Genomic DNA, 15,310 nt, shown 5'->3' with positions numbered 1-15,310 from the left:
AATGTAATGGATGTGTCTCTTATCAAGGTCTGAGCTGTTGTTACCTACAGTGCTTGTTTTAACACCAGGACCTTAACTTTGCTGGATTACATTTCCTCTTACCTGGCAGTCCGGCATGCCCCCTTCTCTGATTAGCAGATCACATGTAGCTATCCATAAACAGAACACCTCTGGGGGAGCGTTAGCTGGATTTTTACATTTTCTTTTTGGGTGCACACTACATTCAATTGCATTGGGCTGAGCATCGAGTGTACTTGAGTACAGCGATTCTCGCACAAGTGGTTTTCATATGTAAAGCACCCAAACTCCGAACCTGAATTCTGTTAGTTTTTTTTTGTATTTTTTTCTAAAATTTGAGTTTGGTACGAGCACCAAATACCGAACCTAGGGTTTGCTCATCACTACTTCCTTCTGCTCTGCTGTGTAGCTAGACAATAGTTTCCGACAACATATGGGAATATTACAGCATTTGTGAGAAATTGTGTCACATAATGTGGCCTCTATTTCCAACCTTTAACCCATTATGAAATTGACAATTTTGGGTTAAAACAACATTTTTCTAGAAAACACCCCCATAATTTTTGTTTTCATTTTCCAAAGTTCTAGAGTTCTGTACAGTATCTGTGGGTTCAAAATGCTTGCCACAGCCCTTGATAAATTCTTAGTGAGGTTTTGTTTCCAAAATGGGGTCAGAGTTAAAGTACTTCTACTATTTTGACTCTGCAAATGTGATATGGTATCCACCATCTATGTAAGATGGGGTCACATGTGGGGGATTTATGCTATTCTAGCACCTCAAACCATTCCAGCTAATTGTGAAATCTAATATGGTGCTCAGCTTTCTTTTCTCGGCTTTCCACTGTACATGAAAAGTTGTTCCTGATTACATGGAGGATATTGGCCCTCTCAGGAAAAGTCTACAACAAACTGTGTGGTTCTTTTTTTCTTATTAGCTCTTATAAAAATTAAACACTTGGGATAAAACATTTTACTGTAAAAAAAATGTAATTATTCTTTCTTCACCACCCAATGGTATAAAATTCAGTGATACACCTATGGTGTCACTATGCTCACTGCAAACCTAGATAAATTTATTGAGGGGTGTAGTTTGTAAAATGAGGTCACTAATGGGGGTCTGCTTTTCTGGTATTACCACCAAACTATTCACACTAAATCCAACTTTAATATGGCGCCCCTTCTCTTCTGAGCTTTGCACTGTGCCTCAAATGTATTCATGGTTCATTTTCTCATTACTCTTTTTAAAAATAAAACTTTGGGGCTAAAGCAACATTTTATTGGAAAAAATGGTATTTATTTATTTTTACAGCCCAATGTTATACAATTACATTAATCACCTGAGGGCTAAAATTGTGCAGTACACTCCTGGATTAGTCCCTTGAGAGGTGTAGTTTCCAGAATGGGTTCACTTGTGGGGGTTTATTCTGTTTTGGCATGTCAGGATCTTCAAATGTGACATGGGGTCTGCAATCTATTCCAGCAACAATTTTGCGTCAAAATTCAAATCATGCTCCTTTCCTTCCGAGACCTGCCATGCACTCAAACAGTAGTTTTCCATGATATATGGGCTATTGATGTACTCAGGAGAAATTGCACAATAAATTGTCTGGTCGACCAGGACCGCCATCAGAGCATTTCTAACATTATTGGTGTATGGGGCCCCATGGTGAGGGGAGGCTCGCCATCCCCAGTGCCTACTTCAGCTGGATGTGCGGGTTCCTGCCCTGCAATACACGGCCAAACAGTGGCGGGCAGTTGATGGACTCGGCTCCACCACTAAATAGTCGGTGCTATGGAGACAAATGGACGTATATTTAGCAGAATAGCTCCAGCACTCACGGATAAATGCAAGAGAGGTTTGAATGAAAGTGATTTTTTTTTCTGCAAAAATGGTATACCTCAACCACAGCAAAAATCAACACTTCTCTCCAGGACTCGGTCCTCTTTCCCCGTGGGCTACTCATTCCTCCCATTTCTGCTGCATAATGAAACGTGAGTCTGCAATCATGGGCACCTTACCCTTTCCCCAGATGTCATAATTATCGTCTGTACCTGCAGACTCATTCCATTGTCCCTCAATATGCAGAAAAACCTTGATAAAGGCTTTATAGGTGAAAAGGTGATTTTTGCTCAGGTTGAAGTGTACTGTTTTTGCAGAAAAGAAAAATCAGTTTCATTCAAACCCCTCTTGTATATATCCTTGTTTGCTGGAGCTATTCTTCTAAATGCACCATGGTGTGCATACCAATGTCAGCTGCTTGCCACTGTGTTCTGGCTGCAGAGGAGGATGCTGCACCACGTAAGCGTGAAGGAAGGTGAGTAGAATGTTTTTTTTAAAAAGGACATATATAGCAGGATGGGGACATATCTACCAGCATGGACTTAGGATGGGGACATACATACCAGTATGAGAACATATATATCAGGATGGGGACATATTTAGCAGGATGGGGTCCAAGATGTGGCTATATATACCAAAATGAGGACATATATACCAGGATGGGCCCAGGATAAAGACATATAGACCTGGATGGGGACATATATACCAGGATGGTAGACATATATACGATGATGGAGACCATATTTACCAGGAAGTTCCCCAGAATGGGGGACATTACTACATTACATTATGAAGGAGGAGAGGGGGCAGCTCATATGTCTTAATAGAATTTAGAACACTACAAGGACCCATACATCTGACCAACATGTGGGGGGCCCAGGTTCAATTTTTGCACTGGGCCCATTCTCAGCTATGCCACTGGCCCCAGTCTCAGTCGCAGGTACCTGGCTGTGTCTGAAATCAATAACATGAGAGGCCGCTGACCCACATCTGCTCCTAAGCTGCCGGCGCACCCAAGGCCCTTGCAGAACATTATATGCAGGAGTTTAGGGCCCAAAAGTGATGAGATGGGTGCGCCCACCCACTTGCCTGTCCACTTACAGTAGGTAGTGTTATAGTCAACCACAGAAGATAATACCTAAACAAGAGGATCGTCTGATGAGAAATGTTAAAGGGGTTATCTGGCTTATTTTTTGTTATTTCACTATTGGGCTACATTGGGGCAGGTAAGTAGATAGCAACTACCTACCTGCCCTGCTGTCAGCCTCTCTCTCCCGACTCAGAGCGGTCATAGGATTGCTCCTGCTGTGATTTTGCTGCGTCCTGTGATGATACGTCAACAGGGGCTGGACCTTGTTGACAGGCATCACAGCTGACGGCATGTTGCTGACCCGGCAGCTGACCAGGTACAGTGCGATGAGCCCTCGCCCCTCTCATCCTTCCCCGCCCCCTCCACACATTCCGTACTCTCCCCCGCTCCCTGTGCTCTGCTATCTGTGCCCTGTATGTACCTGGGTCCTGGACAAACAGGGTTGCCCTCTCTGTCTAGGACACCATCAGCGTTGTTTGCCACAGCTCATTGTGATGCATGGGGCCCGGGTAACTGTATCCCCCCCTCCTCATGTGCTGTTTCTCTCCTCACACTGTGATGAATGCAGCCTCCGGCGCTCCTGGCTTTTGAATACAGCCAGGAGCAGAGAGCAGGGATGTCACCTGACACCAGCGAACAACAGCACTGAACTCTGCATCACCTAGCTGTAAGCAGGCTGTACTCATCACAGCACGGAGTTGAAGATAAAGCATGGATGAGAGAGGGAGAGCAGAGGGGAGAGAACAGAGTGCATGGGTGAGAGACAGAGCGGAGGGCGGCAGAGAAGAGAGTGCAGGGGGAGAAAGTGCATGGGTGAGAGACGGGGGGCAGAGAAGAGGGTGCAGTGGGAGAAAGTGCACAAGTGAGAGACAGAGCGGGGGGGCGGCAGAGAAGAGAGTGTAGGGGGAGAGAAGACAGTGCACGGGTGAGATACAGAGCGGGGGGAAGGGGGGCGGGTGAGAAGAGAGTGCAGGGGGAGAGAAGACAGTGCGTGGGTGAGAGACAGAGCAGGTGCAGCAGAGAAGAGAGTGCAGGGGGAGAAAGTGAACACGTGAGAGACAGAGCAGGGGGAGGCAGAGAAGAGAGTGCAGGGTGAGAGAAGACAGTGCACGGATGAGAGACAGAGCAGGGGCAGGAGGGCGGCAGAGAAGAGAGTGCAGGTGGAGAGAAGAAAGTGCACATGTGAAAGATGGAGCGGGGGCAGAGAAGAGAGTGAAGGGGGAGAGAACAGAGTGCACGGGTGAGACACGGAGCGGGGGTGGGGTGGGCGGCAGAGAAGAGAGTGCAGGGGGAGAGAAGACAGTGCACGGGTAAGAGACAGAGAGGGGGGAAATTCAAGCACACTGTAGTTAGTTAAATAAGTAGAAAGCCAAACTGGGGTGAATGCTTTCTGGAACACAATACGGTATAATGTTTCGTGATCCCAAGGCGTACAGGAGGGAGGGAAGGAGGTGGATGGGAGGCAGGATGGAGGATGGGGATAGTGACGGCGAAGAAATTCTTTTTAGATCATGACGTTACTTGTGGTCAGTGGCCAGAGATGGGCCGCTACTGCAGGTGCTGCTCTCCGGGGCTGATGGTAAAGGTCGCAGCCGGGATGGTGTCACTCCACACAGGCGGAGCAGGGTTACCCCGGGGAGAATGATGGAGGACAGACAGGGGTGGTGGTAGTCCCCGTTGGCACCGCAGCGCTGGGTGACGGCGCCGGCAAAGGAGAGGCAGAGACAGGGGCTGCGGTTTCAGGTCTTTTACTCACTGGTAGTTCAGGTGCTGTCCCAGAGTACCAGTCTCAGCCACGATGGGCACCAGCCAATCCTGATTCCGTGGAAGGTCAGGTCCGGTGTGTCAGCCTATGGGCCATTCCTCCTTTGCTTTGATGCGCTAAGTTTCGGATCCCCATGGCGTGAAGCACTTGGGGATCTTGGTGTCAGTAAAGTATCCCATCCTGTATCCTGATAGCGTGGTTCCACTGTGGGGCTGGTCAAAGACCTCAGCCCCGGATCCTATATGATATTCGGCTCCAGGAATGGTGGAACAGGTCCAGTGACTTTTCTAGCTGTTGTATATCTGCCCTAGGGTTCTGTACCTTGACAGTGCCGGTCCTGTGGAAGCAGCCTCCTGCTCCTCCCCAGCAACCTTGTTGAAACACCTTAGACCACAGAGCTGCCTCCGCTCTTCTCAGCATCTGTATCTGTTCTCCTTTTCTAAGTTGTGTTGTGTGTTGGAAGCTATTGCCCCCAGCCGCTGCCACCGGTTGGTTCACTACTCTCACTAGATCAACCTGCTTCTCCTACTGTGTGCTCCTGACTCACCCTTGGTGGTTGCTTCTCCCTGACCCTGAATCCCGGTTTCAGTGGATCGGGAGCCCCTAGTGTCGTGGCGTCCTGTAAACCCAACCGCTGTGGTGAGCCTCTTCTGTGACCCTACCCTGGCCAGGTCCCCATTGGGGAGCACAACCCACTGTTTATGTATGTGTATGTTGGTGGAACCAGCACCGACCTTCTTTAGACCCAGGATAAGTACCACACCTTAACAGAGGTGCAGTACCCTGTGGTACCTGAAGCCCCGGGGGCGCCACAATACAATGCAGAGGAATGGCATGCATGTGTGTATTTTGCGAAGGAGCCTCTCAAAAGCCCCTGTACAAAAAATCCTACCTACAATTTGCCAGAGCCTATGCAGAAAAATAGGAAGAATACTAGAATTCTATACTATGGAGTGATAAGACCAAGTTAGGCCGGTTTCACACATCCGGCTTTTCGCTTGTTTGCCGGATCCGGCGCTCTCCCGTACAGTGACTACAGTACAGTGACAGCGCAACAAGCGCCGGTCACGTGCTGTCATGTGACCGGCGCATGTGACCCGGAAGTTACAGCGCTGTCACTGTACTGTATTGTCTGTACGGGAGAGCGCCGGATCCGGCAAACAAGCGAAAAGCCGGATGTGTGAAACCGGCCTGAAAGGTTTTGGATCTGTATCGCATTTCAAAAGGTGAGGAGTAGAGATGAATGAACCCATGGTTCAATGTTCAGTGTTCGTACCGAACACACACTTTACAAAGAAAACAGAGTTCAAGTTCAGGTGCTTTACTGTCACACAGTGTGCTGCTATAAACTCTGCGAGTGTTATGATGGCATCAGACGCTGTTCAGACCACAGACTCTGACACTTCTCACTATTCTTTCTCTGGTGCTTCTGAGTTGCACAGGCAGGCTAGGGCGTCGACCAGCTGTGTGTTCATTAGTGATCGGACTAGCAGGAGTTAATTTCAGCTAGTCTGCTGGGGTTCTTTTTAGATAATGTGATGCAAGAGACCTATCACAGGTACTCCCCATCTTTTTAAAATGGAGGAATCTGTCTTCGCATGCCAACTATAGCTTTCTGCTACACTGGTCTGTGTGGTGTTTTTTTTTGAAGCCTGGGGATTTACTGCATGTTGCTTGGTGTGCTGTGGATTACCTCCTGTTCTCTGGTTATGACCTCCCTGCTTTAGTTTTCCTCGTTATCACTTGTTATCTGATTACTCTATGTGAACCTGCTGTGTGATAGAGTTTTGGTTTTCCCTGCTTGTCTATCACTGTTGGTGTTTACACTCTCCTGTCCCGGCCCCCTCTGGGGTAGAGAGGAAGTACTATATCAGGGTTTGTCAGGAGTAGGGGTAGGAAGTCGGCCCAGACATCATCACCTTCAGCCATATCTCTGGGATCAGGGACAGCTAGGGCTCCCCTAGCCTGAGAGCCACTTTAGGAGTCCCACTGCCTTGTTATCCCCTGCCACCCAGTGACATTTATGTATGCAAACCATTCATGCGAGCATCACTGTGCATGTGTATGCTCGGTGCTCAGCTCAGTTTGCGATCCTCTTGTAGTGTTTGAATGGCTCGTTCTGGGAGTAACAACAGCATGATCAGATGTAGTGTGCACCCAAAAAATAAAATGGAAAACTCTCGCCCACCTGGAAGTGTTCTGTTTATGGCTGGCTGCATGTGGGTGGAGAGCCGAACTGCCCAATTAGTGACTTCCATTGGTGCTCAGGTCAAGTCAGGGCCCCAAACTGAACTTTTTAAAAAGTCTGATTGCACCTGCGAAATCAAACTTTTATGGGTCTTCTGAGCTCTGGTGTGGCTTACAAAGAAAAATGTATGATGGAAACATGGTGGTGGCAGTGTCCTTATGTGGGGCTATATGAGTGTTCCTGGTGTCGGGAAGCTGCATATCAGTGATGATAACATGAATTCACAGATGTACTGCTTTATATTGAAAAAAAAAGATGCTACTATCACTTCATATCCTTGGTAGACATGCACTTTTCAAACATATCAATGGTCCTAAACACAAATCTAATGCTACTATTGTATATCTGATGAAAAGGGTGTAGGCGATTCAGTGGCCAAGTACGTTTCCTGATCTGAACCCAATCGAACACCTATGGAGAATTCTGAAGAGATAAGTTTAACATCACTGTCCATCTAGTAAACAGGGTCTAAAAGAGGTAGTTTTTAAAGGATGGAAAAACATAGATAATGGAGGTGATATAAAATTCTAGATGTAGTAGCTTTAGAAGAGGCTTCTGTTGTGGATTTTTCTCTTTAATGATGACCTTGTGGATGGGATTAAGAGTAAAGTGTCAGTCTTTGTTGATGACACCAAACTATGTAGGATATTAAAAACTGAACTTGATAGCACAATATTACAAAACGATCTGGATAAGATGTCAGAATGGGCAGACACTTGGCATGGCAAATGAGGTTTAATGTTGATAAATGTAGAGTAATGCACCTAGGACGGAGTAATCCTATTTGCTTCATATGCATTAATTGGAAGTAAACTCAAACTTGAGTCAACCTTACACTTATGTTATGAGTTAAAAAAATGTTCTATGAAACTCTTGTCAAAATTATTGATTAAAATCTTACTTTTCAAAAGACATATGCTCATTTATGCTGAGCACTGTAGTGTTCTTACTCTTTATGTGTCATGCCGTCCATTATTACATAGTATACAAATGGGAGAAAAAGAGAAGCAACAAGGTAATGCCTGTTGCTAAAACCATTTTTATTTCTGATAATTAAAAACAAGTGCACTCCTGAATCGATCAAATACGCATTTGTTCAGCCATGAATTTATGTTATTGTGCATTCTACCACTAGTTTTCTCATCATTTTATTTTTTTTACCAGAAATAAAAGTGGTTTTACCAACTGGCAGCACCTTGATGGACTACTTTACTTCTCTTAGCATACTATGTAATAGACTGCACAATACGTAATAAATGAGGACACTATGTAATAAGGGATGGACTGTCCCAGCTACAGATACATGCTTATACGAATGTGTTAGCTGAACCTGGAATAATACTTTTCATTTTTCTATTGGAATAAAGATTTGCAAATCATTTGTGATCCAAAAAAATGCTGGAAGATTTGTTTGTTAAAGGGGGTATGACTGCAGACTTGTGAATCTTCACATTGTGCACACTTCCAGGTGCGAGCGATCATGTGATCGCAAGTATGCAATCTGCATACTTCTGGCCACATTCAGACTAGACTTTATCTGTCCTCACTCAATACACTTGAATTGAGCAAGACCAGATACAGTGTTTCACAATATGAACGGAAGTATGCAAATTCCATACTTGCAGTTTTTTGATCACCCACACCTCGCGCTGGCACTGCAGAATCCTCACAGTGCACAGTGTGAATGATGGAAATCTGCAGATTGCTGATGCTTTCTGTTTTATAGAGCTGACATCCCCCTCTAATGGCTGGGATCAGAAATATCTATGGCTGTTTAAAGAGCAGCTCACAGCTGATCCATGCTGCTCCAGCCACGGCAGCATGTATCAGGCACTAGCTGTATTATCTCAGCCAGGTATGATTTATTCCCAAGCAGTGTGGCTCTTCAGATGAAAATAATAGCTCCCGTGGACTGAGCCACACATGAGACTAATCAACAGACGGGTTCCCAGAGGCTTTTTCCCACTTGCTCCCATGGAGTGACAGTACACATACATCTATATCTGCATCTGTACACATACACACAGGGAGAATCCTGTCAGACATAGGCAGTCGGCAATGAGAAGACGCCAACGATCCACCTATCTGACTAGTCTCCTTCACGGCTCGGTCTTGAGCGGTTAATTAAGTATTAAATCCATTAACATTTGACAGTTAAATATACCTGGATAAAATCATACCGTGTCTGATAAATGCTCCAAGTGGATTGGGCAGCATGTTTCAGCTGTCAGGTTCCCTTTAACCCCTTAGATGACACAGCAAATAGTGGTCTTGACATCTTAAGGAAATCTGAATTAGGGCAGAGTCACACTTACGTATGACTCACACGACTGCAGTGAGAAAATCTCGCATTACACTTGGCCCCACGTAAGACATTGCTGCAGCTCAGCGATTGTGAGAGCCGTGTCACTCGCACCCATACAAGACTATGAGTGCGAGAGAAACATCGGACTGTACTCGGATGTCATTCAAGTGCAGTGCGATATACGCACAGGCTGACAATGGAGTAGATAGGGGGATTAATCCCTCGCTCTCCTCCGCAGCTGTGATCCAATCACAGGAACGAATCAAAGTCGTGTGACACTTGGCTCATGCCGAGGGTCGTTAGCAAATCACATCCAATGCTCTCACATCAGAAGTGATATGCAAGTGTGACTCTGCCCTTACTCTGTATTACGGAACATTAACAAAGTCTATGCGTTTCAGGGGTCTCTGCCCCCTTCCTCAGGACAATGTAAAGATAATGAGATAGGAGATATATCTCCTATGTCATTATCTTTACATTGTCCTGAGGAAGGGGGCAGAGACCCCTGAAATGCGTAGACTTTGTTAATGTTCACAAATAAATGACTTGGAATAATAATTCTTTGGATTGAATGGTGACCAGCGTGGCGATGATCCCCGATTTCCTATAGAAGTCTCTGCATCCATTTTACGGGTCCGCAGCTGTATCCTCCGGCGTTTATGCTTCAATAGGTGTTGTGACTTCTCACAACATCTATAGGTGAGTGCACCCTATTAATCCGTTCACTGTTTTTATCAGCTAAGACCGTATGCGCCTTTTCTTTCCTCCACAGTCCTTGATTTCCTTACCCTGTATTACAAATGAACGAGCATCAGAAAATGTGACTGGATTCACTTTACTCCATTCTCCCAAAATTTATATTGTAAGGGAAAATGCACTTAAAGAGTATAGTCTTATTTACCATATTGTATTGTCAGCTAAAATTCACACATATCTGCGAAGCCTAAATATGAAAATGTTACATTTTCACTTAGAATAGTGGTAGAGTGGGCCCCTAGAATCAATTCCACCTGTGGGCTCCAGGCACCCGAGTCTGAAACTGGGTTTAAGGGTGTAAATAATCAAAAGTTTGAAAATTTGCACATTTTCCAAAATTTCAATCAAAGTTCAGATATATTCATAAAAACCCATAAAACACCTTGACCTAAATTGACCTGTAACATAAAGTACAATGTCTCAGATAAATATCTCAGAATAATTGGGATACAGCCAAGCGTTTTCGACATATATACCACATAAAGTGACATTGGTCAGATTTAAAAAATGGAGCTCGGTCACTAAAGTCAAAATTGAAATTGGATATGTCACTTCACATCTTAGAAAAGCTAATATTGGCCGTCTTGATGAAGAATACTTTTTTGTTTTTACCTCACCTCATTCTGAGACCTACAACTTTTTTACTTTAATGTTAACATTGTTATGTTTCTCACGTTTGCTTTTCATTGTAAATTATATATATTATTTTTGTCTCGTACATAGTAACTAGTAATGGGCAAGCGTGCTCGACACTGCATGTTTCTCGACTGGACATCGGGGTGCTTGGGTACTTGCAGAGCTCGGCCAAGTTTCACAGGTGCCCAGATATTTTGTCCGTGAAACAATGACCACAACACATAGGCTTCCTTCAGTGCATGATATGTGCAGGCATCCCAGGAAGAGCCAGTTGGAGTCTCTGAATGACTCTTCAGGGGGATAAAACAACGTTCTTGGACGTAGTGTGAGAAAAAAACCCACCCAAAAAACCTGCCCTCCTTCCCGCTGGAAATGCTCTGTTTATGGCTGTAGGTTGGCGGAGACCCAAACAGGCCGATCAATGACTTCCATTATACTCGTTACTCGCATCGAGCTTGACCAGCTCAAATCAAGTATTTTAGTGCTCGCCCATCACTAATAGTAACATATAACAATATTACTTTTTAGAGTTTTAAAATGTGAACAAGGAAAAAAGCAAGTTTTTTTTGTTGTAGCTGTTATTTGCTGGATTAAAGCAGTTTTTTTTGCCGATCACGGTTGACGGCATAGTATATAATCACATGGGCACTGCTGTGCCTGGAGATCACAGTACTGTAAATGTAATGTGTGCTTTTCGGGCATGGGCTTTATTGCCCGAAGTATCAACTACATAATGACTACATCTTTAGCTCTCAATTTTCGTAAACTTTGTGTTTCCCAACATCTCTCCGTAAAATGTTCTCCAAATGTTCTTTATTTTACATTAAAAATGCAAGCATTTCCAGACCGGCTATGATGCCTTTAGTGATTTCATACAGACAAAGAGACAGACAGATGAGTGCAGGTTCTAACTCTACTAGACCGAACGCGTTATTAAAAATGAACAATGCACTTATAATATGTTCAAACCCTTGACTTGGATGAGAACGATCAATTGACTTCTTATGAGTCGTAAAATGTCTGCAATCACATGACAACTATATAAATATTTAAACGTCTGGGGCACAATAGGTTTAAACTCTGACATTTTCATTTTCTTTTGTTTGGTTCTTACCAGCTCAAACGAAAGGCTTTCCTTTGTCACGCTGTCAACATCTGGAATATGAGCTTTAGCTTGAGCTTTAATGTAACACTTCTCTCCTCCAGCAAAACGAATTCCAGTAATGCCCTAAAAGATATACACAAATTATATACAGCGGTCATACTCCGGCACGAAGCAGATACTCAGATTTCCTGAGCATGCATGCGTTATCTTCTGCTGCTGCACAGAAATGTTCAATGGATCTCATTTTAGAAGAATGGAATTTAAACAGACTGTGAAGGCAGTATGCATAATGTAGCATGATTGAAGAATGTACGACTAAGTGTAAAAAAAAATATCCATGGCCTCTTAAGGTTTTCTCATGGCTCTAAGACCAGAATGCATTGCAGTGACGGTCGAGGAGTTCGGTTTTCCAGGTTTTTACTTTTGGTTATATAAATCTATGGCCAACTTTACTTGGTTTTATGCAAGGTACAATTTTTATGTCGACATACAGGTTGAGAAATGAAGTATAACAGTCTACATCAAAATGTATATTATATGTATCTGGGTAATATAACATAAAATTGCATAAAGTATAAAAAAAATCATTCATTAAAAATTATTTTGTATAAATTAGATGTATACTCAGGTTTTTTCTTAACAACCAAACACACATATATAGTGATAAAAGCAAAAATACAACAAATCACAAAAAGAAAATATACTGTAATTGATGCCATTAAACACAGCCAAAATACAGATTGCATCTTTAAGTGTTGTTCTCAATATTAGTAATAGTTAAAATTTCAAAGTGCCTGTAAAAACAATGCAAATTATATATTATTATATATCACCGGCATTCCCAAGAGCTGAGGGATTTAAAACGTATGTACTGTTCGTTGCCTAGATTAACATCCAACTCTGCAGTCTATTAAGGAGTGCAGAGCTTGCAAGCTCTTTGTTACAGAGCTTGTTAGCACTTCTTGTAAGCTGACTAGATGACTGAAACTGGCCAGTTTCAGTGTCATCGCTTTCTTCAGATGCTGCAGACATAAAGCTGCCTCTGAATGCAGAATGGGAGAGCATATGTTGTGCCCCTGAATTTATCAGGGTGCCAAAGGGAACTGCATCCTTTCACCCAGGGTGCAGGGCCTACCCCCCATGGTTCCAGGTTCCCAGAAACCGGTGTCACTACCATCAGCACCACAAATCCCAATCAACACCACACATCATGACCTGTCAGACACACCAGTGGGTTGGTCAAGCTGGAATAGGGCCACCCACCTAGGGGTCAGGCAGACTGGTGGGATGGAGGAAGTGAGCAGAGTAGTGAGAGCCCTCAAAGAGTGAGGAGCTGGAGTAGTAGCTCGCGGGGAGCTAGACTGAGGTTGAGTCACAGACAGTGGTCCGGGACCAGAGGAGTTAGGGACCGGTGGCAGTGACATTGGAAAAGGGTGCGAAGGACATTGGCTAGGAGGACTGTCGTCATCAGAAACCCAAAAGAACTGACCGGTATTGAGCATGACGGGGTACAGGACCCTAGGTCAGGAACCGATTCAACGTCCTGATAATTAACCTGGGAGGGAGAGTATCTTCACGAACTTTCCTAAGAGCTCAGAGATTGAAGGCGTCAGCACACCGCGTTGGATAGGGTGTTCCAGAAAAGCAGCCCACTGAAACCCAAGTGCCAGCCATCAAGAGCACAGCTACACTATACATAGTGAGCAGGGCCCTAACAGCTTCAAGGCAAGGGACCACAACAGACAACTAAATTGTGCACGGACGTGGGCTCCGGATTACCAAGGGACACCGGTGGGAGCGGATACCTGGACGGGTTCCAAGCAGTGACAGTGAGGCACAGAGACTTTGGTTTACCTTCAGTGTGAGTGTTTACTTTATAATCCTCATCCAGCAGTGAGTACACTGGTCCCCTGCACCCTGCGCTCCCAAATATCCACTAAAACCCCAGAGGCCAGGGCCTTCCCTACCTGTGGAGGGACTGACACCTTGCTGCTGCACAACATCTACCCCGGTACTCCTTCCAGTAGCAGCGGTACTCCCATTACCGCAAACCGCAGGTGGCATCACAAACTTCTCCCCTGTAAATAATCACCTTTCAAGGATCGGAGTGTTTGCCGAGCCCGGGTCCGGATGCCCTCGAGCCATGACCAACCCGGATCCGAGCACCCCTCTCTGCACCAGGGTGGCACACAGTTTGGACCAGTGGCTCACCAAAACACTGGTTTGAGCCATAAATCATCAGCAGCAAAAAATGCACCTGATTTTTTCACTCTCATTGCTTTCAATGATGAAAAAAGCAGCAAAAACATTGAAAGAATTGACATGCTGCGTCTTTAAAAAACGCAGCATTTTGCCATTTCAGTCAGGAAAAAAAAGCAGGTGTCTGTATGAGATTTCTGGAATCTCATAGGTTTTGCTTGTACTGTAAAAAGCAGCTTTTTTTTATTAATTGGCATAAAACCAATGAAAAAGCAATGCAAAAAAACCTCACCAAAAATGCCCTTTGTGAACATAGCCTTACAAGTTTCTTTTATAAAAAAAACAAAGAAATGCTGCCAAATTTTTAAACCTTTCAACATCCTAGCAAAATAAAAGGTCATTTGACTAATCATGTTGATGTAACGTAGAGATAAGGTAAATGTTATTTATTAACTATTTTGTGTGGTGTGACTATCTGGATAAAAGGTATAAATATTCGAAGTTTTAAATTTGCTCTTTGTTTTTTATTTGTCAAATTTCTGATATTTTAATGAATGAATACAAAAATGAGATATGTTGAAACATTCCATAGTTATTGCCACATAAAGTAACACATCAGATTTGAAAATTTTGTTTGCTCACTGAGGGAGTAATCTAAACTGGTGATCTCACAGATCCTTGTATGAATATTTGGTAACAACTGGAAATACAGCAGATATTGTGGAATGCTGAAAGCCATATTTTTAACGCAGGGGAAAGATAATGTAAACTATTTGTAGGAGCCTGAAAACCCTCTTTTAAGTAGAAAGATAAGGGTTTTTGTGTAAACATTTTACAATTATTGGTGTTTTTTAAATGTTTTGTGTAAATGTTTCGCATGACTATCCAAAAAGCTAAAAAATCCTGAAAATCATATTCTTCTCTAGAGCAGTCACTAGAGTCTGAGTTAGGCCAGAGTCACACTTGCGAGTCCTTCGCGTGTAACTCACACGAGTCTCGCATGGCATCACCCCGCACATGCTCCTGGCTGCATGTATCTCTAAGCAGCTGAGATGATCCTGTCCGGAGAGTGCGTGCCCGTGCCGGGTGATGCCATGCGAGACTCGCGTGAGTTACACGCAAGGCACTTGCAAGTGTGACTCTGGCCTTAAGGTAAGATGGCAATAACAAATATATGCACAGATAACGATCTGTGTGCAACTCCTTCGTTAGTCTCTGGTAAGGTAGACATACTTTACAACTTTCTGGAAACAGTATTTGTTTTGATATTTTTTGTCTAGGAACACCTATTTCTTATAGCTACCAAACAACCAGTCTCATGTTTTTCAGAACAGTGCAAAATTTTGGA

General features: G+C 44.0%; 1 protein-coding gene across 1 annotated transcript in view; it reads right to left on the bottom strand.

Annotated features, from left to right (window-relative positions):
• Positions 1 to 15,310, bottom strand: part of CNMD (chondromodulin) — a 130,441-nt gene that overhangs the window by 73,696 nt on the left and 41,435 nt on the right. The window contains exon 4 of the mRNA XM_075334379.1: positions 11,773 to 11,886. Within this exon, the coding sequence (XP_075190494.1) occupies positions 11,773 to 11,886 (114 nt within the window). The remainder of the gene's footprint in view (positions 1 to 11,772; positions 11,887 to 15,310) is intronic.

The sequence above is a fragment of the Anomaloglossus baeobatrachus genome, chromosome 2 (genome assembly GCF_048569485.1).
Source record: "Anomaloglossus baeobatrachus isolate aAnoBae1 chromosome 2, aAnoBae1.hap1, whole genome shotgun sequence".
Classification (NCBI taxonomy): domain Eukaryota; kingdom Metazoa; phylum Chordata; class Amphibia; order Anura; family Aromobatidae; genus Anomaloglossus; species Anomaloglossus baeobatrachus.
This window is presented reverse-complemented; position numbering and strand designations above follow the sequence as displayed.